General features: G+C 42.1%; 1 protein-coding gene across 2 annotated transcripts in view; it reads right to left on the bottom strand.

Annotated features, from left to right (window-relative positions):
- Positions 1 to 8,606: 8,606 nt before the first annotated feature.
- The window catches only part of PPP6R2 (protein phosphatase 6 regulatory subunit 2), a 169,140-nt gene continuing 151,792 nt past the window's right edge, over positions 8,607 to 25,954 (bottom strand). For both annotated transcript variants that reach the window (XM_050920184.1, XM_050920173.1), the window contains exons 23-25: positions 17,850 to 18,005; positions 13,451 to 14,006; positions 8,607 to 12,037 (exon numbers count right to left, since the gene is read on the bottom strand). In XM_050920184.1, coding sequence (XP_050776141.1) covers positions 13,955 to 14,006; positions 17,850 to 18,005 — 208 coding nt within the window. In that variant the 3' untranslated portion in view covers positions 8,607 to 12,037; positions 13,451 to 13,954. The remainder of the gene's footprint in view (positions 12,038 to 13,450; positions 14,007 to 17,849; positions 18,006 to 25,954) is intronic.

Here is a 25,954-nt window from a genome sequence, read left to right as displayed (position 1 = left end):
ATAACCAAGAGGCAGGCTGCACGTATTGCAGAGGGACTGCAGATGTGTTCATTCAAGGTTGGTGGTCACAGGAGGTGGGGTGGGAAGGTGTGTGACACAGAGGGAGAGGCTGGAGTGACTATTTTCTGCAAATGATGTCTGATTCTGAATCTATGCTAACGGTTTGTTAATTATCAAAGACCAGATCCTAGCACTTAGAACTACTGCAGGGACAGGACTGGGTGACATATTTCAGTTCCCTCAGTAATGTTTATTGTGTGTTATATTCAATGTGCACTTGTCTGTATGTGGCATATGTTGACAAGGTAATTTTTTCAGCAGCGCTGGAATTGGGCAAAATCATGTCTTTTAAAATGGGTTTATATAGTGCACAGGTCAATGCCGCCTCCAGGCGCTACTGTGACACAAATCATGAATGAAGTAATTTTATACATAACACTAATGTCATGTGCTAAAATAACAAATAAAGATTCTGGTTAGAATTGTTTGGTTAATATATTACATGTTTACATCTTTTATATGTGTATTAGAACAAGCAGGAACATTCAGTGATCAAAAACAATCCTACTTCATGGTAACCCTCATCTAGAAATCTGATTCGTGCGTTTGTCAGGAGCCTTCATACTATAAATGGCATTTCTCATGGGAATACAGATCCATAGACGACAGGACAAATTGCAGGGTCGGGCCTTGTGACTTATGTTGGATTGGCTTTGAGTGTAAAATTCATAGTAATTTAAACAGGATCTTTGTACTTTTCCATTAATTTTCAATAATGTGTTCTGCTGTGGTTAAAGACAGACGAAAATGTTAGGAAATAAAATAGCTGCACAGGAGGCCTTTCGAATGGATCTGATTCTGACGTCCCCGAAGCAAGATGCAGAGAAGGAATATTTGATAAATGGAAAATATTTAATTCCATACTGTCAATTGAATGTTATTTTAATTTAAATGTTAAATTAATCATCATTAAAGATTTAAATAATATTATAGCTAAAGGCAAAGCTATGATTAATCATTTTCTTAGGCAAAGAGTTTTAAATCACCTTTCAAGTGTTGAAACGAGCACTATTTAATTTTCAGTTTAGAGTATACAGGTAAAGGATTCTGCAGATTAGACAGTTAAGCAGGATTTACAGTAATTACAGTATGCAGGTGAAATGAACCTTTCATTATATGTATTTTTAAAGCTCTTCTGGCTATGGCATCTAAGCACGACGTGATTTTTTGACCCTTCAGAAGGACTTGTTTCTCCCTATCTTATTACTTGTACTTACAAGTAGCAGGAGCTATCCATCACCCTTTTACATACAGAGAGTCACTCATCAATGTCCTGATATGCAGAAACAGTGTTCTGGGTTCTGTGTATGTTACTACTTTTCATTTTCATTGTAAAAGTGTTTAAGATCCCTCACAAAGAATTGTGAGCAGCAATGAGTGACTCAGACCTTTTGAAATGTCTCTGTTCCCTAATTCTCCATATTGATGAGGTCCCCTGAAAGAAGGAAAGCATTCCTTTCCTTTGATGTCCTGGAGCACTATCCTGCAATGCATGAACACTGCATCTTTTCCTTGAAGAAGCCAAGATGCTACACAAGGGGTAGGGCGGCTATCCAGACCACTCAGGTTTTTCCAAAAAATCAACAGGAGATTTCAAGAAACGTCTGAGTAGAAAAATACTTTCTGAATTAGGTGAACAGTTTTGCAGGTGGATTTTTGTTAATGTTTAGATACAAGAAACACTTAACATTTACTCACAGGTAGCAGGTGGCTTAACCCCTTCCTTCCCTCCCCCCACACCCCTTCTTGTCTCAGACTAGATCTCTCTTTGGGGAGAAAGGAATTATTTAGCATGGTCTAAAAGGAAATAAGTAGGAGTGATGGGACAAAATAAATGGAAAATTAATGTATCAGAAAACGGAAATCTGTTACGTGTGGAACAGTCCACTGCCTGGAACATTTTAAAATTGATTGGCCAAAGCAATACTGGGGAAATATACTGTAGAGAACAGCCTTGCTGGACAGCCAAGACGACCTACAGGGACTTTCCATGTCTAATGTCTAATCTAGAAAAGTACCATTTCAAGACCTTTTGTAAAGTTAGCTCTCTTAGGAGTTAAAGTAGTAGCTAATATTTCTTTTTCCAAATCATTTCCAGAAACTGCACAATATCTTAACTATTAAAATTTACAGTGATGTTTACTAAAACAGTAAGTACTACAATGTGCAAATAAAATTAGTACACCGTGCAAATGCTAGGCTCACTCTGGCAGTTTTCATACAATATGCAGATGTGTGTCGTTAATGTGTTATGGCCGTCATTTTACATAAATATACCGCACAAAGTAATCATTCGTTCTCTTGGTGTTAATGGTTTAGGGACGAATAATGTTTGTGTGCTAAATTAAACAGATCTTTAGGGCAAATTCAATGCTATTACTATTCTGATTTGAATTGACGTGGCACAGATAACGAAGGACGTCTCAGAGGATATGCTGTGACAACTGACAGTCAAAGCCATATTGGTCTTTTTGCCTATTAAAGGTTTGAGTACAATAACTGGGGGCTCTTGTAAGGTGACTGGTGAAGTGTGCAGGAAGAGGGGTGACATGCACTGCACTGGAGGTGGGCTAATATACCAACATTTCAGAAACAAAACTTGGAAAACTGTATCAGTTGGCCTCAGTTCAGAAAAGAGGGGTGATGTCTTGCATGAGGACATTCTGCTCTGGTGGTCACACTGCCCTGGCAAGTCAGAACTGCTCTACACAACGGGGGTTCAGTGGCATACAGCGCTGCAGCTGCACACTCCAGCAACGGAGGGGGTTCTTCCTTTGCGATAGTGACTCCACCTGCCTGAGCAAGGATAGTTACGTTGACAAAAGCACTCTTCCCTCAACCTAACCACCTCTACTCTGGGGCTGTAGGTTGGCATACTGACAGCACTCAGGAGTGTGAACTTTTCACATACCCCTGAGGCCTTTTTCTATGTCAATCTAAGTTTTAAAAATATGCCAGGCCCCAGTCACAGTTCAGTATTTAAACCTTACGACAAAAAAGAGATGGGCACTTAAAGGGTTAAAAACTTAGGGCAGGCTCATTATCACCATGTGATAGGGTGTGGTTTGTAAAACCACCACTGAATAAGAGGCTGAAGACCCAGGACTTGTAGCATCAGACAAACACACTTGTCATTTTAAAAATAACCCCGAGTACATAATAGTGCTCTCACACAGAAGTGGTCAGAACATATTCTATAAAAGAAAACATCAGAGGCTCATGGGGACCGAGTTGTATTTTGTCTAATATCTATCTTACATTAAAGCCCTCTCTATTTTCCTGGAACTTCCTACGGCCCTGATCTGCAAACATTTAAACATGTATAATTTTATTAATGTGAGTAGACTCGTTGAACTAAATTAAGTGTTTGCAAGGTTGAGGTCCTATGTTCAAAACTCAATGAAAATATTCACAGGGGGTCACCAATTTATCCATACAAATAATCATTATTTCAAATTCTGTTCAAGTTTTATAAACATTTGATGTGATTTAGTTATATCCCAAGTTTGCATCCGTTAGTGGTCTAATTTAGGAGAAATTTTCCCAATACCTGGCAACAGACCGTCTTGATGCATGAAACGCAATTACTCAAAACCCAACGAAGTGGGGAATGCACTAATACAAACTAATTATTATGATTACCAGAATCTTTAAAATGTTCTACTCAATCATTAGAACCACATGAAAAATGTTTTTAATCATTTACATGCACACAACTGTCAAATTAAAACAGCCGAGACCCTGCCTTTTACAAAAAGCTACAGTATTTCAGGAAAAACCCTCTCTCCTGGGCAATCAAATATAAAAATACATTTTACAAAAATGCCTGTTTTCCAGCATTTTTATAGTCCATTTTAAAAAGCTGAAAATAAGAAAAACGGTCATTCTGAAATATAATTCAATTCAATCGATTGGGAGGTTTTTACTTTTAGGTCAGGCTTATTAACACACCGCCCTGTCAGTAATGAGGTAAACGAGTTCTAGCCTAATTGGCCATAATATGGTAACTGCACAACCAGGAGCCAGTCAAATAGCTTATTTTTGTGCCTTACTTTATCAGAGAAAGTGTGTGTTTAAGTATGTGATATTGTCTCTACTGGGGTTTACTAGGAAATGTCGTATCAGTGGGCATTCTGCCTGATGCTGAAGGTGGAGGCCAGATCCTCATGAAAATTTCTCTCTCTCAAGCTACAACTCCAGTTTCCCCCATAAAAAGTCAGAAACTTTAGTCACTCATTGACTTTATAGAGTTGGATCGGGCCCTGCCTGTTTTGAAAAAAATCTTCTTAGAAACTTCTGCTCAATTTAAATTTAAAAAATTGTGACACCCATGCATAGATCCTTCTAAGGGGTATCCAAGGGCTACAAAAAAATCACTCCACAGCATCATTCTGGGTTTTGATTAAGGCACCATCCACAATGACGCCAATGTTGACATGGTTTCCTGATAAATGGAGACTGGAATTTACCTGCCATAGGGAGGCTTAGAAAAGTCTGACTGCTAGTTATGAATGTTGACATAAAATGGGGTTTACACCAAATTATTTTAAATTTAGTAACTGCAGAAGTTGAAAAATTAGTAAGATTCATAATTAAAATATATTTGAGAGTTTTTCACTTACAAGCATCACTTACTTAGAGCAAGCAAATGTGCACCGAATGGACCATCATGCCCCAAGAAAGAAACCTGCCTTTGAATTTCTACTTGTCCTCAATGCACATTATGCTGGGACCCTTAGTCCTCCAGCAATGTTGCACTGTTACTTTCCCCCGCTGTAAATGTCAGTGAACCATGAGAGTTCTTTTGGGCAAAGGGAGAAATTAACAATTTTATGTGTATGATTACCTTTGTAACACAAATGTCCCTCTCTCTGTGTTCTAAGTGCCTTTTATATGCATCAGAAATGTATTTCTTAAAAAGAGGTAAACAAATCAGCAGTCTTACCCCATCCTGTAAAACTTACATTGAATGACCCCACTTCCCCCTCTCCCCCCAAGCCTGTGGAAAGCAGATGAAACTTCACAGCACGCTGTAGATCCAAACAGATTCACACTGGGTATGCATGTAAGTACCAAAATCAAGCGACCTATACAGAGAATTCACTGGCAGCAGCAAGAGGACTCCAGCTTGAGTGTCTCTGCTGGTCTCAACGATGGTATCATCACACAGGGAGAGAGGCGGGCTTCTCAGGCAGGTCAGTTCCAAGCCAGCTGGGGCTTTACCAGTCAGACCAAACAGCGTAAATCCCACTTGGAAATTAGGAGGCAGCCAGTCCAGTGCAGACCACAGAGTACTGCCATCATGCGCTGGTAACAAAGGGTGTCTGTGTCCTGCACTAGCCTCAGTTTCTGAATCACTGGAAGGTGTAAGCCCACGTAGAGTCCTCTGCACCAGTCTCATCTCAAGGTGGCAAAGGCATGAATCATATGAGCAAGGTCCATTTTTGAACCAAAGAGTTGCAACCGTTTGGTCAGACAGAGCTGGGGAAAAGCCACGGATGCTACCTGATGATTGTGCAGTCAGACCAAGGGAATTATGAACGTTTATTAATTACTGTCTAAATTCTTCCCAGCCTACCTGCAGCCATGTTACCAAACCAGGCTATTGATTACTAGGCAGTTTGAGTAACATGGTTTTAAAAAAATCCCTTTACAAGTTGATTAGGGAAACCATGCAAGTGCTGAGACTCAGAGAAGGCCATCCCTGGAAAAGGAAGAAGCAATCCTACCTTCACCAAGAAGACAAACTACCAATAACGTGAAATGCATTTTCCTATGAATATCAACAGCAACACAGCATTTTGGAAAAGTATTATCGTGTCACCGACTTAGTTTTTAGGCTACTGACCATTTTGCGGGTAAGCTTTTTTTGTCATTTGACCCCGCTTAAACCAATTAGTAGCAGTAAACCCTGTATACTAATGTATATTGCCTTTTTACATCCCCCCCACCCCCAGTTCACCGCTCTCTCGTATTCAGCTGTTCCCAGCAGACTGTGCATGTTTCTTGAGAAAAAACACAGAAATCACAGAAAGATCCCTCTGCTAGTTGTTCAGAAACCCACAGAATTTTCTCCCCAGGAGCATGATAATTGTCCACATGCTATAAGAAAATTTAGCGTGTAATGTCTAAGCAAACTCAAACACTATATAGAGCAGTGTCTCAAACTTTTTTTTACTGGTGACCCCTTTCACATAGCAAGCCTCTGAATGCACCCCCCCCCGCCCCCCTTATAAATTAAAAACACTTTTTTATATATTTAACACCATTATAAATGCTGGAGGCAAAGCGGGATTTGGAGTGGACAATGACAGCTAGCGACCCCCCCATGTAATCACCTCGCAACCCCCTGAGGGGTCCAGACCCCCAATTTGAGAACTCCTGCTATAGAGGTTAGAGTGGCACTGTACAGCGCCAGGGCAAGAAATACCTATACTGTACCCTCTAAATAGCAAACAAATGTGCGACTCTATGCAGCAACCTTTACAACACATCCCCCTATTAAAAGCCCTCCTCCCCTGGTAAAGGGGAAAGGGTCAAGGTTACTTAAGAAATTAACTTTCACTTTGGGGAGAGAACCCATTCAAAATATTTTATTTTAAAGCTGGCCCTGGTGAAAGAATAAATCTGTGCAGTACACTTGCCTTGTGAGAGCCTATAACCAGGGAAAACATGTTTTCAGAACAATAATGAAGTGCTCAATTAGGATTTCACAGAGAACTGATGCTGGGGTAAACAAAAAACCATTGTGAACACCAGGTTTCATTTTGTTTTATAGACACTTTAAAAAAAAATCACAGCAAAATCTGTCTTAACAGCTAGAGACTAAATCAACTGACTGGAACATAGTTCAGCCGTTCAGAGTGAGGTCACTGTTATGGGAAGATCAACAGGAGAAGGAAACCTATTCTTTGGAACAACGGTTAAAAATTACAAGACAAGCTGCTGTATTTTTTTCTTAAAATTAAACTGAAACAACAAGAACTCTACAAGTTTCATGTGACACTGAGCTGCAAGTCTGACTATCAGAATACATACAGCAATAAAGCCTTGTTCTCCCTCCACTTCCACTCGGCCCCCTCTTTAACGTCAACACTGACAATCCACCATGTGCCTTAATAAGGTCAGCAGAGCTGCTGTGGATTCTGCAGTTGTAACTTAATTGTTTCTCTGTTAGAATCGCTGGACAAGTGAGGGAAATGGGGATGCTTTCATTTAAACGTGGTTATGCCTGGAGTAGAATGGCTCATCTCCTGGAAGATGGAGCCATAATTAAAAGTACAAAAGGAGGAGAGTTAATGCAGGAAAAGTTGCACAATATGAGGAAGGGAAGCAAAATCTGTGATATCCCTGCAGAGGGCTGTGGATCCTAAAACCACACATCAGAACACAAAGGCTCCAACTACTAAAAAGGCAGAAGGAAATCAAGAGGCTTCTGCCCAGGGGAACTAGAGGGAAAGTGGAACATTAGAAAGAAACATAGGAGAACCATTCTGGAGTAGATGTCAGTGAGCAGCTCACGGAGAGCTATCTATTAGCCAGAACTTCTGGCCAGGTACAACCTGTTAAATAAGCTAGATGATGCTTTCGATTACAACTGGCTGGCCATCTTGCTGAACCTTATTTTTGGACACCAGCTGATAATGGAGGCAAACTGTACTGCCACATTTACAATCTCAACTGTAGGCCTTGGCTTTCCTTTTCTTCTCCCCTGGCCTGCAAATTTTACACCTGTGTCGCAAACATTCTGACTGAGATGAATGCCATCAACAGGGTGTTCAGACAAGGCAGAGTAAAGAAAAAAACTTCACCAACTTTTCATGTGCTTTCCAGACAGCTGTGCTGAACACAACCAAATATCCTTGGTTCAAGTATCCTTTGTTTTTATGGTGGTACAATTCTGAAGTGAACCATACCTCTATGTTAGTAGCAGGGGAATGCACACCTGAGAAAGCAATTCCAAGTCCCATTCAATCTGTAAGAATAGGTCTCCCTGCTAGCAGCGCACTCTGCGTTCTCCAAATCCTGAACAGAACGACGTGAAAGAGAATTCAGACAAACAGGTTTACACAAAAGCAAGGCAAAATATTTTAACACAACAACTTGAGTTTGCAAGCTCCCATGCCCCCTAACCAGTTCTCTCTGATACATCTCTACAACAGGATGGCCTGACAGCAATTACCACAGATTTGCCTTTCACATATTTAATTTTTTTGCAAATATAATATACCCTGGTTTTCAACAGAGTGGTCGTACACACTTGATAATGATCAACTGACATCACAAGACAGGACTCACCAAAAGTCCACAGATTGTATTACGATGCCTGAAAGGATGAAGGATTTTTTCAGTCCTACCAGCTTCAAGGTGAGATGTCATTACAACATAAGAACTTTTTAATGACAGCTGATTTGTATATGTTTCTCTACGAAGTGTGCAACCAACTCCTCTGCCTCTTCCAGTACGAAAGCACACTGGCAGATAAAGTATTGTACAGCAGCAGTGATGTCAGGAGTAATGATGAAATCAGTCATTTTGCAGCGAACGCACTTTTGCAATCCATTTATTTCAATGCCCTGCTGGGTGAAAATTATTAAACTAGAATATATAAAACAGATTTTGCCACCACAAGTTATGGTCTATCAGCCTCAGTCTTAACCAACAAATATGGCTGTGCATGTCTTGGGAGTTTTATATGTACCTGTGCATACATATGTAAATCAAATTCTTTGTGCATTGAGTCTCCATTTCAAAAAGTTTCATACAATTTCCAATTGTGTGTGTATATAAACGTACATATATATATTGAAATCTGGATTATGCTATTTATATACACACACACACACAAAACTAAACAAATTATACATACCATATAGCTATGATCAGACTTAAATACTGAATATAGATGGGGAAGGAGAGAGCTGAATATAGTTCCTGTTCAGTCTTCCTTGCTTTCTGATCATGATCTGATCTTAATTTTGCCCCAGTCTAAAATTGTTTTTGAAGGATACAGCTGGGTGTAAATAAATCCATCTTTGGTAGAGAATATGCCTTGCTTCCAACCTTGTGCAACAATTCCTCCCCAGGATACAGTGCTTACCCTATGGGAGGACCCAGATGTATAGCATGCATCCAAAGAACACCTCCAATGGTCAAAGCAAGTCCCAATCTGTCATCTAAACAATGGAAACATCTTTGTTGCAAGTGGGAGATTGCACAAGGCATAGCACGGCCTAGGAAAGGGTTAAGTCAATTGCTATCCCTTAGAGGGAAATAACCACGAAAGGTAATCCGGATACAGTACAGCAATCAAATGGCCGGACCGCAACACAACAAGAGCACTAGACTGTAGCCTAAAGTGGCTGGAAGAAAGCTCAGATAGCAAAGAGGACCAAATGGAAAAACTGCATGCCACATGAACTGGAGACAGGGGGACCTTAATCTAGACATACTGTACATGAATTTAGATAGCAGGGAGTTGACTATATACAGACAACCAGAGTTTTGTGCGTAGCTTAATAATAAAATCATTTGGGTCAGGCAAGGACACCACCACCTGACGGGTTCTGTGCTAAGTTACAACCTTCAAGATACTAAGGATGAAAACATATAAAAGCTACTTTCCATCTCAGTTCACTGGCTGATAGGAAGGACAATGCTGTGGAGTTAATGAGGTATAATTCAGAACCTAAGCCCCAGAATATGGAGGAATCATTCACTGTTTTAAAAGCAAGAAATCTTGGGCATTTCTCAAAGTTCATCTAAGTATTTACAAGATGCCTAATCACTAATTAGGCACAAGAGACCAAGTTCACTATTGTCTTTTCAGATAAAGAGCCCCTCCAAATTCACACTGTGCAGCGAAGGTTGGGGCTCACTCCTAATATATTCTGGGCCATTTAGAGCTGTTTATTGGATATGTTTTAAAGACATTTTTAAAGCTTTCACCTGAAGTCAATGCTCAAAGCTAATGAATATGAAACATAAAAGGTTAAAATCTGCTACTAACGCTGCAGACTTGATGCAACTTACCCTATTGCAGTGGCTGAAATTGCATCAAGCCAAGAGAAAGACCAGATTCCTATGGACATTTCCCCTTCTCCACTCAAAGAAATCCCAAGCAGGCTGCACTCAGTCACAGAACTGTATCAGCTGGAAATGCAGCCCCTGGAGGCCAAGAACTGCAACTGAGAAGAGATTTCAGAGCAGCAGCCGTGTTAGTCTGTATCCTCAAAAAGAACAGGAGTACTTGTGGCACCTTAGAGTCTAATAAATTTATTTCAGCATGAGCTTTTGTGAGCTACAGCTCACTTCTTCGGATGCATAGAATGGAACACACAGACAGGAGATATTTATACATACAGAGAACAGGAAAAGGTGGAATTATGCATACCAACAGGAAGAGTCTAATCAATTGAGATGAGCTATCAGCAGGAGAAAAAAAACTTTTGAAGTGATAATTAAGATGACTCATAGAAGGTGTGAGGAGAACTGAACATAGGGAAATAGATTCAATTACTGTAATGACCCAACCATTCCGAGTCTGTGTTTAGGCCTGAGTTAACTGTATCTAATTTGCATATTAATTTGAGTTCTGCAGTCTCTCTTTGGAGTCTGTTTTTGAAGTTTTTTTGTTGCAAACTTGCCACCTTCAAGTCTGTCACTGAGTGGTTAGAGAGGCTGAAGTTTTCTCCCACTAGTTTTTGAATGTTATGATTCCTGATGTCAGATTTGTGTCCATTTATTCTTTTGCGTAGAGACTGTCCGGTTTGGCCAATGTACATGGCAGAGGGGCATTGCTGGCACATGATGGCATATATCACGTTGGTAGATGTGCAGGTGAACGAGCCCCTGATGATGTGGCTGATGTGGTTAGGTCCTATGATGGTGTCACTTGAATAGACATGTGGATAGAGCTGGCATCGGGCTTTGTTGCAAGGATAGGTGCCTGGGTTAGTGTTTATGTTGTATGGTGTGCGGTTGCTGGTGAGTACTTGCTTCAGGTTGGGAGACGTCTATAAGCGAGGACTGGCCTGTCTCCCAAGATCTGAGAGAGTGAGGGATCATCTTTAAGGATAGGTTGTAGATCTTTGATATTTCCCTATGTTAAGTTCTCCTCATACCTTCTATGGGTCAACTTAATTATCACTTCAAAAGTTTTTTTTTCTCCTGCTGATGATAGCTCATCTCAATTGATTAGACTCTTCCTGTTGGTATGCATACTTCCACCTTTTCATGTTCTCTGTATGTATAAATATCTCCTGTCTGCGTGTTCCATTCTATGCATCCGAAAAAGTGAGTTGTAGCTCACACTGAAATAAATTTGTTAGTCTCTACGGTGCCACAAGTACTCCCGTTCTTTTTGGGAAGAAATTGGGAACAAGCTATTGGCCTCACGAGGTACTTAATGGGGCTGTGACATCCAGCCATGGATTTCAAAAACTGCTGGGATCAGCAGCTGTTCTGCTGTATTTGGTTAATAACACTTCCGCTTTGACATAGTAAATTTTTTTGAGTGCCCAACTTAAGGGATCTTAAAGAGGCCTGATTTTTATAAACTGCTGAACCTCAACTCTCTGAAAATCAGACTCTTCTAAGACATCTCCAACTGGGCACTCAAAGTTACTAATCATTTAACTGTTCTTGAAAATCTTGGCTGTGAAGTGAAACTGGCTTCTGAACAGCCTGGGGAGCAACCAACAGTGAGTGTGAGGCTTCCCTCCCAGCACAATGCATCTTTCAATTATTTCTTTTCAATTGCATGAAGGAGGGAGAGAGGGCCTCCAGAACAATGGAGGTGGAAAACATTTGCTTACCAAATAACTGCAGATGGGAGACGACAAAGCTGTATCAGCTGCAAGAAACTGCCTCAACAACAACTCGCAAGTTCACAGGGCTGCTGAGCATAATCTCATTTTACTTCCAGCACTCTGGACTTCATTTCTGACACTCCAATACAGGCAATCCTCAGTCTACCCTAAGAACAAAACCAAACCTGTATCTTTGGACAAATAAATGAGAGCCTTGCATTCTGGGCACCTCACTTCCAGACACTGATACCGAGTCGGTCTGTTCTGCTGGGATAAGGGAGAACATTTCATTCTTCACTTTTCTATACCAATATACTTTTAAGAACGTTAAATATGCAGCATAATGAACATCCACATCATGCATTTCAAAATAAAATATTTTAAAAAACAAACTGAAATATGGCTGGGGTGCTTTTGCTCACGATAACAGATCTATGTCAGGGCTATTTTTCATACTCACAAGGTGAAGGCCTTCAGATTCGCACAGATGAGAATACAGCTGAAAATAAGCCATTTGGCTACCTGTGTGCCAAGCCTCATGCTTTTATGCCAAAGTGAATGATTTTTCAGCTTAGATCTTGGACTAGTAAAATAAGTGGCATTTCAAATGTGACCAGGTGGGTTTCAGCACACAGCTTACACACAAAAGCAAGCCCAGCTCTGTGTTCAAAGCCTACAGGAGCATAGACTGAGAACAACTTATGGCAGTCTGCTGTTATGAGCCTGAGCCTGGTACTGAAAGTGGCCCATCTTCTACACCCATACGACCTAGGGCACAAGTCCAGGCTGGGAACAAGCTCACTGCTGAGGCCAGCACAGGCTGGGTACTTCATGCTTACGCAGAGACTCCTTTGCTCCAGGGTCAAGTACACAACCTGACATGACCTTGCTCCCGGGCAGTTCTAGGTATCGTCCTTTTCTCTGCACTGTTCTACCTCACAGTTCCTTGGAGCAGTGTGCCTACCCAGCCCCCTCCACAATCGTCTACATGGGGCGTAACAGCAGGAGTCCTGTGCTGGGGCCACATCATTCTCCATTGCTGTCACTAGGTACAAAGTGCAAAAGTGTGGCTGTTCCTGCATCCATTAAAAACTTTAAAAACAGAACCAAAAGATTTCCATATCAATTTGAAAATACATTAATCTCCAAAAAGCCAGCAAGCACCTGATAACCTGTTTGTGCCACGTCAGCTCCTGTCCCTGTGTGGCAGCAGTCCTGGGGTGACTGTCCTCTCAGATGGCAAACACAACATGCTACTGTCTTTGCACGCTTTCCAGCCCAACGCAGGACGACAACATCCACAGGGTTGAGTTTTGATGGCGTGGACGGAAATAACCAGTTGCTAAATGTTCCAAGCTCCTGCAGTGAACTGTCACGCCCCAGAAACAGAGCATTGTGCAACTCACTGGAATGCAGAGACAGCCCACTGCTGAAGACAGTTCAGTGTTACACTAACTTTGCTATCTGGCCTCTGGCTTGGGACACAATGTCATTGTCTTCCCTTTCACCCCCTCCCGCCCCCCAAAAAATCCCCAACCCTCCCTGCCTCATCCCATTTAAAGTGTTTGTTTTATCTTTACCTCCTATGAAATGTTTCTGATAAGGCTTTATTGCTATACAAAAGCGGTGCAAATGCTGCCCAAAGACAGCTCCATCAGGAACTTTGGTCACACGACTGCAGGACTTCTTGCGCACCGTCCAAGTCCCAGCGTTAGACCTGCTACTTTTCTGAAGAGAAGCTGAATACTGTGTGCAATAACACTAAGAAAATAGGATTGAACCCCAAAGAGAAAACAAGGGAAGAAGAGAGAGGGGGACAAGGTACTAAAATTAGGCAGAAGGCTTCCTTGGGTAGGGCTGAGTCATTCCTGTGATGACTAACTGATCAATGCTACATTTAGACAAAACAAGTGTCTTCCGGAACAGATTGTTGGTGTTGAAATCGTGTGTCTGGTCCTGAATGCCAGCTCTCTCATCAATGCAGCATTTATTAAAAAATAAAATTAAAATGAAAAAAACTGACAAATTGCATCACCAGGTAGCAGCCTGGCCTGGATCAGACATGTCCCATTGCATTTGCTTCATCAAGCAGGGCCATTTAATGTGGCTTCAGCACATGGCAAGACCTCCTCTTTCCTACAAGAAAAACAAACAGTATTACAATAAGCATTAAAGAACTAAGACAGCTGTGCCACCCACTCACCCCTTTCAACCTTACACTGATCCGGACATTCACCTGGACAAATCACCTTTTCTGTGACACTGAAGCCATCCTTCCAGCATATAGTTTTTTCAATAGCCATGATCACAACATTAATAACTAAGCACTTGTACGGCATTGGACTGCCCCATTTTACATATGGAGAACTTGCAGTAAAGGTGTCCAAGACCAAACAAGGATTAGAAGCCATATGCTCCTGGTTCTCAAGTGTGCACTCATATAAAATTCACTGGATATTGTACAATTCAATTGGCTGATGGCTGCACTAGCGGAGTAGAACTACTTGAAAGCTGGGTTTTCTCCTGCAATACATCAAGCAGAAGTTGGGGGAGCTGTCTAAAATCACCCTTAAGCCGTAAACAATATTAATTAATGATAGATGTACTCCTTCAGCCACAGGGGCTGATATTACCTGTACCCTCTCCTCCGACTGCTTCATCCAACCCACCATCATTACTTTCAGTCCCGTCTGGGCAGAGTCTCAGCCAGCCCCAATCTCAACTAGACACTGGGTGAGGCACTGAATCAGATGAGATAGACACATGTAGCTGGGTGTCATCAGCCCACTGCACCCTGTGCCTCCTCACTAACCCTTCTAAAAGCTCCACCCATATGTTGAACAGGAGAGGTGACAGAATGGCACCCTGTGGCACTCCAGACTTGAGAGCTCTTCAAGAACAAGGGCAACTGCCCACCACTAGCTGTTGAGATCTGAGAGAGAAAAGAATGAAGGCACTGAGCGAAGCCTCATCTGCTCCTGCCAGGGTATCATCACTTGATTAACCGTACTGAAGGCATAAAATACCACCAGCATGGAGACTTGGCCTTCATTCGTCGCCAGCACATCATCAACCAATGCAACTTAATGAAGTCTTGGTGCTGTAGCCAAATCTATATCCAGATTGATAAGGGTCAAGGAGATCAAAGGCATCCAGATACTTGGGACAGTTGTCTCATACCAGCCTTCTCCACAAGGGAAGATGTGATATTGGACAATAAATGGTCAGTGTAAAGTGATGACTTCTTGAGCAAAGGGCAGACTACTGCTTGCTTCAAAGCTATGGGCAGCCTGCCCTCTCGAAAAGATGTGTTGACATTCTTCACAGGTAAGGCGACCCGTTACTTCCCAAGTGGTCTTCACCAGACAGGAAGGATGCGGATCCAAAGCATAGGTTGTGGGACAAAGTTCTCCCAACACCTCCATTAGTTCAGGGAACATCACTGGCTAAAACACTCTCAGAGAAGATGAGGCCCTTGTTCCCTCAAGACCCTGCTCTGCCACCACAGAGGTAGACAGCCCATTGCTAATCTGATCTACTGTGTCCACAAAAGGTCAAACAACTTCCGCACAGCTGGTGGAACTCCGACCTGCTACATAACTGAGACAGTCCGGGTTGACCAGACTACCTATTGCCCAAAACAAATTGGATGTCTGAGATTTTTCTTTGCCTCCCACAGAACCACAGCACAAGAATTTAAAGAAAATCTTTATGCTGCAACTTTCCAGCCTCAGCCCAAAACTTCCCTCTTGCTTCATTTGTCAGAGATCATCTGTAACATAGCATGACCTGTAAGAACAAAGCCAGCAAAGAGGGCACCCAGGGGCCATCTCATCAACGGTGGAGATGGAGTGGGAAGAGAGTATTATAGGGGCTTTACCAACCCATTGAGGAAGTGGTCCGTCAGTGGAACAGGATTCTCCTTGAGCTCTCGTTAGAACATTTCTAGTTGCATGACTTTCCACGGGTAGACCATCTAAACAGGTCCCTTCCCCAAGACGGATGAGGCCCAACCTCAAAGCACAGGAGGTAATAGTCAGTCTGTGACAGATCTGAAGGTCCAGTTGCCCAACCTGCAATCCCAGTCAATGTGTAATTGAGACAGCAGCTACCAGGGATAGGGCCATGGTCATCGTGGTGGCCAGGAAATCCTGAGCTGATTCTTTATCTACATTCAGACTGAAGTTGCTCATAGCACGCTCTGCATTTCCAGTGTCACTGTAGTTGGGAATTCAGTTAGCTCGTGAAGTGACTTGGCAGCAAAGTCTGGGCAAGCGGCACACTAAAATCAGTCCCATCTTATGCCTATCCTGGGACTCTCATACTAAATGGACACATGATCAGACACAGTTTTGGAGAAGACGATCTCCTATGCCTCAGGATGGATGCAGTGAGCACGGCCACACTACTCCCCACTGACTCCTCCCCCAACTTTGATTCATGATGTATAAAATACTCAGCTGGGAAGAACTGTAACAAAACTGGCCCAGCAGCATCGATCAACCAGAGAATGTTAATACACGCAAAGTCAGGGGGCTCGTCTGCTATGAAATCACAAATGGTTAATCTATTTCTCAAGTGAGCATTAAGCATCATGAATCAAAGGCTCTTGAAAACTCAGCCTTCCAAGGAGGTGAAACCAAAGAAACTGAAATTAAACGTTTTGTTCCTGGCTGACACCATCTCCTTACAGATTTATTACCACCTTGTCTCCCCCAACTGACTACTGATCTAGAACTCCAAGTCCACACAACCCTTTCCCGGATCTCCATGTTCCTGGGAATGGCAGCATCGTTCCACGCTCTCAGCCACTTGACAGTGGTCATCGGAGGGGCCGCAGCTGCGTGCCCAAACAGTGACCCCTAGGGCTGGCTGCAGAAAAGCATAATAAAAAAAATGAAGAAACAAAATGACAACAAACCAACCTACACATACCCTACCTAATCCAACACCCAACTCACTCTCTTTCATCAAAGGACTTCTCTCATATTACAATGCCAACTTTCTATAAAAAAAAAAAAATCCTGATCCCTTGACCGGCTAGCTGGGTGAACAAATGACAGAAGGGGCCTGGGAGAGTTAGGAAGTTAAAAATAATGTCCTCATGTTGGGGTGAAGAGCCAATCTCACTTGCGTTAGACCCTTCTGCCTGGTACTCTCCTCCTCCAGACCCAGAGTGTCTTTGCCTTCTGCTTACAATTTGTTTCTACAAAGCATTTTGTGATCCTGTGCATTAAGGACACGAAACAACAACAAGATGCATCAAAATTAACACAATTCTGAAATGCTTTGGCTCTCCACCTAGAAATATTCTAACTGCTGCCAAGCACTGCCACATGGGATTCAGGTGTCTGAGAGCAAGGACCAGGAAGTGCTACAGAGGCTGTGTGCCTGGCTCCGGGGGTGGAGGAAGTCCCTATTATTGAGGAACAGCTCTCTGGCTGAGACACGGCATAGAATGCCCCCATGACAGCAGGGCTTTTGAGGATGGCATCACTGGAAATTCCCAAGGATCAAGCTACATAAAAAACCCTAAAAAGGTGACATTTCAAAGACTTCATAATAAGCACTTCCCTCTACCTCTCTGACTCCCAGTCTCAGTCACCAAAACTATCCTCCAAATTTCTTCACCCACATGATTTTCATTTGTTAAAACACTAAAGCTTTTAAGGTTCTTTTAAAAAAAAAAACTATACCATTTTCTTATGCAGAGTGAATATTAAATATCAAAGCCCTATGATTTATTTTTCATGGCATCAAAGGTTTGATAAGATCTGCATGAACTGCAGGATGTGTGCATTATATTGCAATAGTCTAACACACTGTGCTTTCAGTCTCATGTGTCACTAGGCACCCAAGACAGACCAGCATGCATTCTACTGTGCGCTAGTGCTAAGCTAAGGGATTCAATGATTTGGTACAGAATAAATTACTGTTTTTGTCTGACTCACGGTGGTTAGAAAACTTCGATCTGCTCACCTGTCTTTTGTTGTGCTTTCTGTGGCAGCCATGCCGACAGCTGCAGCGTTCTGGAGCTCCTCAGAATGCTGGGGCATGCTGTTTAGTGGTTTGGACACCTTTGTCGTTCCCATGTCGGTGATGGTCAGCTTGTCAATAACTAGGCAGTCTGCATCACTGTGTGAGGAGAACTCAAGCTGAAGTCAAACTGGAAACCGAGGAGTGTTAAATTCCAATGGAGAAAAATGGATTCTCCTCGTCTAACAGAATACACCATTCCCACAAGTGGAGTCATGTAATGAATGAATTCAAATGAACAGTAAAATCAAACTGGAATTAAAAGCATTCTACCTATCCTGTAGTCTATGCTTCCTAAAATCAGGACACTGAAAACGCATAAAACCACTGATTCCCACAAAGGACACTTCCAATCAATGCCACAGAAAGAAGCCCACGAGCTTCTGTACATTCTTATTACCCGGAAGGAAGACGCGTTAGCACTCTCCTAGATGCAAACGCTATTAATAGCATGTTGTCCAGCAATGGAGAATGGAGAACAAATACTGTCAGCCTGCTAAGTCACCAGCAGAAAGGACCCAACGAATGAGGTGCATTCAAATGAGAACCTTACAGGTTAGCGGGCCGAGTTCACTGCTGGATGAAAGAAAATGACTCACCTATAATAGTGGATGGAGATTATCCATCACTATTCTTGGGGCCGTGCTCCTGCATCCAACCAAGGCTGGAAATCCCCAAGTCCAGAGTTCTTAAATGTTAGTTCCAGCAGAGCACTTTTCACATGGTCACTCAGGCACCCCTTCTGCTCCAACCTACAGCTGGCAAGTGAAGTCACTCCCTGCTGTGTTTTTTAAAGAGTTTCATTTAAGTAGTACAGAACCTGGATCTCTATGGGGAGGAAGGTGGACTAGAGTGGTATCTTATGATTGGTAATTTTCAGACCACAGTTACAGTAAATAATTCTCACCCCTGCAAAGATTCCTAAGAGAACAGATCCCCACACTTGGAGATTAACAGTTCCAAGGATGTCTCTATAAAGCAAAATACAACATAACAAAATGAAAAAATCTGCAGCAGACAGTAAAGCTGCAGGCCAGGTAAATCTATCTTGGACGCTAACACTAAAGAACACTTTTCAGAGTGGAGAGATAAGATATTTCTATAAAATTCAGTGTGTTTTGTACTTTACCACAGTGAGATAAAATACCTCTAAAAACAGGCAAGAGGAGTTTAAAATACAGAGAGCCTAAAAATAGTCAGTTTGCTCTGAGTTAGGAGAGTTCGTCTGCCTCTAAACTGGAGACAGTGATTCTGTGACACTGACAGACCAGACCTTGACTCCGGCCTAAAGGATGAATCTAAGTTACAATACTTTGGGAACATACCAGGCTGACATACACGGTATGACTGCATTGCAGATCTCAAATTATTAAAATTATTTAATACGTATATTGCAGTGGTTAGAATGTTTCCGCCAGAGTAAAACTTGCTCGTACAGAATGGTCTTTGTGATGTGACAAACCTGTACTGCTGCCAGGTTATTGACATGAGAGAAGCAGACAGCCAGCCACTTACACATGCTTCTTTTGGAAACAGTGAAAACAAAGCAAAACTGAGTAGACATCCTGAGGATTTCAGAGTACTCCAGATAAAAACTTAGGGAACTTCTGACATGCAGCTTCTGGAGAAGGGCTTTTCTGCAATGATCATATAGGCATGGAAGGAAAGATAGCAGGATGAGTGAGTGATTAAGTAGAAATTCGGTCACCACCTTATGGAGGAATCTAGGATGTGTCCATATCACCACAGTCTGGTGGTTAAAGCATGGGACAGGCAATCTGATTTGGGTTCTATTCCTACCTCTGCCACTGCCTTGCTCTGTGGTCTTGGACAATTCACGGTCTCTCTGCCTCAGACTTCCCCAGCTGTAAAAATAGACTTTTATAAGGTGCTTTAAGATCCTCTGAAAGGAGCTAAATACAGTTAGTGCAAAATGTTGTACTATCTTAAAAGAATTTGCATGAGATGAGACCAGAAACTAACACCCATTGTTATTTGTATTATCAAAGCACCTATTTATGGACCAAGATCCCACCATGTTAGGTGCTATACAAGCACAGAACAAGCAGAAGCTCCCTGGCCCAAAGAACTTACCATCTTAGTATAAGACAAGAGACAACAGATGGACGCAGAGACAGGGGAGTACAAGGAAACAATCAGAGAGTATTGGTCAGCATGATTGGCTGTGGTCTCAGCACACCAGCGGCCTTACCACTGTCAAATTGTAACCTTATAGTAGCTTCATTCTAAGCAACTAGGAAGGGCTGAGATGCCACCTCAAACACCAGTCGTCTATTTCTACACTCAGCAGCCACGCTGACAATGCAAGCGACCACTAATGGGTCTGGTTCACCATTATCAGATAGGGTCAGACACTCACAATGATGACACTGACCACTCAAATCCTGGACAGGTTTAAGAATATCATCTGTATGGAAATGTTAGAAGCATGGAACATTTCTCTCTCATGAGCCTGGTTAGGACAGAGGCTGCCGAAGAGATGTGTCTGAGCAGTAGACTGAGATGGCATCACCTAACAATGCAGTCTGTTCCCAGTGTAGTCTCCTCTCAGTTTGTTGTTCACAGTGCCTGTGAACAGACCGCTGATATTTCCTATTCATGAACGATCTAATCACCTGCCTCCTGATCTGAGGCCACTCATGTGAGTCCTTTATCAACAGGCCCAACCAGTCTGTGATTGTGCCTTCCTTTCCAATGGATAAGTGGCCACTTAAGCATGTCCTGTGGGACAATCCGTATAAGGAAGCATATCCTCTTCTTCTGCTTGTTGATGTAAAACATTATGGCCTAATTGTTCATATGTATTAGGACCAACCTTTGGGATACTGGTCTCTAAAGGTTCTTGGCAATCTAGACTGCGCTCTCCAACAGTTACAATGGCCCTGAAGATACTGTACATAGAATCTGTCTGCATAAATGCCTCATCCCTGCTAGAGTTCATCCATACTTACTACCATTTGGATCACCAGAATTTGAAAGCCTCCTTCCAACTGACACCAAGTCACAGGGCATTGGAGGTCACTTGCCACCTGGGTATTATGTGGACCTCTCTGGGTATGTCTACATTACAGCTGGGTAGTGTGATTCCCAGCCTGGGCAGCCAGACTTGCCAGTGCTCTGCATGAAATAGCAGCGTGGATGCTCCAACACAGGCAGTGGCTTGGGTTAGCCACCGAAGCTTGGATCTGGGAGGTCAGACGGGCTTGGATTTGAGTGGATAGCCTGAAATGTTCACCAGCACTGGGAATTACATCTCCCAGCTGCAGTGCAGACATACCCTGTATAGCTTAGCAACACCAAGACTCCAGGGTTGATTGAGTTTGCCTCATCTGTTGGCATGCGATAGCTGGTATCTTTTGGCCCTGGCAAATCCTCTCCGCTGGATCCATAATGTCCTGATGCAGGAATGTCCTGAGTTAAGCCTTCTACAACAGGATACTTTTGTACTGTCTGTCTCTACTGAACAAACTGAGACCTTGGGCAGATAATCTTGAACCCCAGAGATGCAAACAAGTTGATACCAGCAATGGACTGATACTTGGATCTTCTCCAAAGTGATGGTCTTGATCAGCCAAGTATCCAGATAGGGGAACAACTTAATTCCAATTTTTAGGTACCTACCTACGACTGTATCTTGCTGGACCAACACAAATGCACCTTAAACACAATCTCAATGCCTAGGTGAGACACTCACCTAAGTACTCAAGGACTGAGCTACTTTGGCCTAGAGAGCCAATATTTCATCTGATTTATGAGATGCATCAGAGGAAGCTAAGAGAGTTCTGAGGATCTCCATACAGGGTTTGACTGCTCACCGTGAGAGCCATGAACAGATTTCACAGCGGAGCCAGTCCTGCTCCATTCCAAAGTACAGGGCACAGTAGATATATATGCCTGTTTAGGAAGGACTTGGTTTGACCACACTCCGAACACATTTTAAAGCCTAGAATGCTACCTTCTCTCCATACCTGCTAGATAATAAAAGGAACCGGGGAGGGAGGAACAAGTCAAAATGTTCACCTGTGCAAATGCTGAAAACAAGGAAAAACCAATCCCCTTGAACAGTGCTGTAGCCCTAGAGGTCAGAGTTTCAATATGCCAAGTGACACATGTGTGTCTGTCTGCTGATCAAGCTGGAAAGCTTTGAAGAAGTGGGTGGTTATGAGGGTTGGAGTTCCAAGTCGTCTAACAAAACATTTTTGGGATGGTGGAATAATGCAATGATTGAAATGCCAGAGTCTGGAAAAAGAATACTCTGTGATATTGTTAGTGCTGATGAGGTGTCCACCTGAGCTAGTAGCCATGAAGCCTGAAGTAGCTACATACAACAAATAAAGGGAAGCTCCTACTCTGATTAAAACAATGTGACAGTGATACATATGGCCTAAAACAGAACAATTCAAGGCTATTTGATCTAGACTTTGCTGACAACATCACTCTTATCTATGAAGATGCCAATGGACTACAAAAATGCACAAACCAAATAAAAGTAGTAATGGAGAAGATAGGTTTGAGATACAATGCAAAAAAATGTAAAGTCATGTTAATGGAGATTATAGGGACAGAAATCAAAACTGAAGAAGAGAAACTGGAGAAGGTGGACAATTTTACGTATCTCGGAAGTACCATCAGCCAAGATGGTACTAGTTCTGAGGAAACAAGAAGTATCAGGAAGGCAAATGCTGCATTTGGAAGACTCAGAAACATCTGGCAACTCAAAAACATCTCCCTCAAGACAAAACTGAACATGTACACCTCTACCCCGATATAACGCGACCCAATATAACATGAATTCATATATGATGCGGTAAAGCAGTGCTCGGGGTGTGGGGGGTGGGGGTGAGGCTGCGCACTCCGGCAGATCAAAGTATGTTCGATATAACACAGTTTCACCTATAACTCAGTAAGATTTTTTGGCTCCCAAGGACAGCGTTTTATCAGGGTAGAGATGTATAAAGCAATTATTATCGCCATCACAACATATAGCAGTGAGACATGGCAACTTACCAAGAAAGGTACGCAAAAGCTGGATGCATTTCATCACAAATGTCTGAGAAGAATATTGGGAATAACATATAGAGATAGGAAGACAAAAGAAGTAGTCAGAAAAATCACTAGACAAGGCACCCTCTCACAAATAATCTACAAAAGAAGACATCCGCAGCTGGGACATGCGCTAAGAATGGAAAAAGAACATGTACCAAATACTGCCCTTGAATGGAAGCCAGAAAATGCAAGAAGAAAGCGAAGAAGACCGCTAGTAACATGGAAACGAACAGTTCTGAATGACATCAAGCACCCTAACAAGAAATGGGAAGATTTGGAGAGAAGGGCAGTTGACAGGCAAGGATGGCAAATGTGGGTAGCTCAGTGTGCAGCAAAGCACGGGATGGACTAAGGTCTAAGGCCTACACTGACTCCTCTCAGACAAAGTTGGTGGTTGGAGCCTTTGGGGTGCTGCCAGAACCAACTTTAAAATTTGAGTCTGGGTAGTTTTCTGCCTCAGTTACTTGTAGGAGCATGTACTCAAGAGTGGAGAGCTGCCACGAAGCTTGCCAGTTTTGATTTGTCATCCAGTGAAATGCCCCTCCCCCCTTTTTAAAAAATCTATTATACCACTGTGGTCTGCTTTTCCTGCTCAACTAATGTTTTTTCTAACTTACATGTTGTCTGTGTCTTTTTAGACTAAGTTTCTCAGGGCAGGCACAACACAATAATTATGCAAATAACAATGGTCACTCCAGAGAAAGAGGAATTACTTGCAATAGAACTTTTTCCAAAAGTTGTCATCATTTGTTAGGTATCTCCTGTACGTTAGAGTGAGGCAGCTTCCAAAACACCACTTGTTGAAGTTTCAAAGAGCCACATCAGATTGACTGACAGATGCACCGCGCCTCACATCTTGTAAAAAACACTTTTTTAGGTTTACCATTTCCAGCAAAGATCAGAATTCAGATCTAAGAGAAGTGGATTGATATATGTGAAAAATAAATAACTGGCACTTATTTAGCACATTTCATCTAGGAATCTTAAGGCATTTTGAATACAATAAATTAAGCCCCATCCCTTTTTTACAGATGGGAAAACAGCAGAAATTAAGCCTAATATTTTATAATCAGGGTGCCTCATGTTAGACTCCTAAATTCCCTGTTTAGCTGTCCAAAAAACTGAAGTCATGGGATTTCAAAAAAAAAAAAGATAAACCCTGTCTACACTTGGAATTAGCCCCAATTGCAAGCCATCAGTGCAAACCCCTAGAATAGACAGGGAAAATCATGTTTTGGAGCTTAGCCTGGTTTCAAGCAGGTTTTAAATAACTTTTCAAGACATGTGGATTGATTACATGCACATGTTATGTGAGGGGTTTGAGAAAATGCACACTGGCTCTTAGCTGCCTTTGGAAAATTCACTAGGAAGCTCCCATACTGGAAATGTGTCTTCGTCACCTTGTCCTCATAATAATTCCTCTCAGAGATTTGCCTTTCGTGAAGCTGTATGAGAAACTGCCTCTACTGATAATCCCGCTCTCTCTCTCTCTGGTGAACAATTTCAAACATAGATTCATAGATTCCAAGGCCAGAAGGGACCATTGTGATCACCTAGTCTGACCTCCTGTATAACACAGAACAAAGAACTTCCCCAAACCTGTTTCTCAGGACAAGATATAGTGCACATCTTCTCCTGAGTTCTCCTCTTTTACTGTATGTACCTACATAAGGAATAATATACATCATATAGAATTATTTTCAGTGAAGTGTCTTTGATACTGATTGGAGCCAGAAGTTTAGCTTTCTTTTCTCTAGTATAGCATGTGGCTTCCTCAATCTGATAACACAACTGTGTGTTCTGCAAGAGTTTCTTCCTCAGCAGTGAACAAGAATAAAAGATTAGTAGGTCCTGTAATGAAAATGATATATTGTTAAAATGCATCGCTAGGCTGTCCAGCTAACAAAGAAAGCAAGCTGCATTTGGCAGCTTCTTTGATGCTTCTGTGCATACAAAATATTTATCTTTTTATTTCCAAAATGTCTTTCCCACAGATTATTGTAAAATATTTTACTGCTGCTATATCTTGTTTCTATTCCTCCCTGCCAACCAGTTTGACTATGTAAACTCAACAATTAAATCTAACCTTCACGAGGATTACCGCAATCAAATAGCCTTGCCCGCCTCATCCTTCCACTGACCTGCTTATTGAGAAGCACCAAGGCTAGCAAAACAAATTTAATTCCCATGGCTTCACTGGGTATTCAGACATGCCAGATGGACTCTCATTCACACTACCAGGCAGAAAATCCACAAGCTATAGCACCTAACGTAGTTTCTCATGATGATGAGGAGGAGCCCGTTGATAAAATGCATCTCATTGTCAAAGACCTGTAAAGAAGTCAGGCTGAAATGGTCAATGATAGAAGGGCTTAAAGTATTTAAGAAAAATATGGATTTGATACTAAATAAGGCAACCTTAGAATCCAATTCTACCCACCTCTGACACTTACTATTGTGGGTCCAGGGATACACTCTAGTTATCCTCTAGTCTCTCTTTGGTAAACAATTAATAAGTATCAGACATAAAACATTGTAAGGACAGACTAGGAAGGATGGTGACACTACAAATGGATGTACAAGTAGCATACCTAAACAGTACAAGCCCCATGCTGAGCCCATAAACAAGCCCTTAAAGCCAAATTCTGCAACAGTCAACCAAGGACAAAACCAAAACGGGATGCAATGACAATTATGTTAAATTACATCGTTTCAACAAACTGTTGAAACTATCTGCTGGCTAGTAAATCAACAAGGTCACAGAACACAGGAGGGCTCAGTGAATAGTTCCCAGATTACAGAATGCCATTTTATGTTGTAAAAGCCAACAGATACACCAGCACAGAAGATCCAGTCTATGATAATTAATTGCACTAAACTTCCATCTTTGATTACAAAACATCAATTTTTACAGTGAAATGTGAGACTGCAGTTTGGTCACCGTGCCTTTATTTGTTTTTTGCTTTTTAAATACATGTAAA

Source organism: Gopherus flavomarginatus, chromosome 1 (assembly GCF_025201925.1).
Source record: "Gopherus flavomarginatus isolate rGopFla2 chromosome 1, rGopFla2.mat.asm, whole genome shotgun sequence".
Classification (NCBI taxonomy): domain Eukaryota; kingdom Metazoa; phylum Chordata; order Testudines; family Testudinidae; genus Gopherus; species Gopherus flavomarginatus.
Note: the sequence above shows the minus strand (reverse complement) of the source record. Positions and strands in the feature narration are given on the sequence as shown.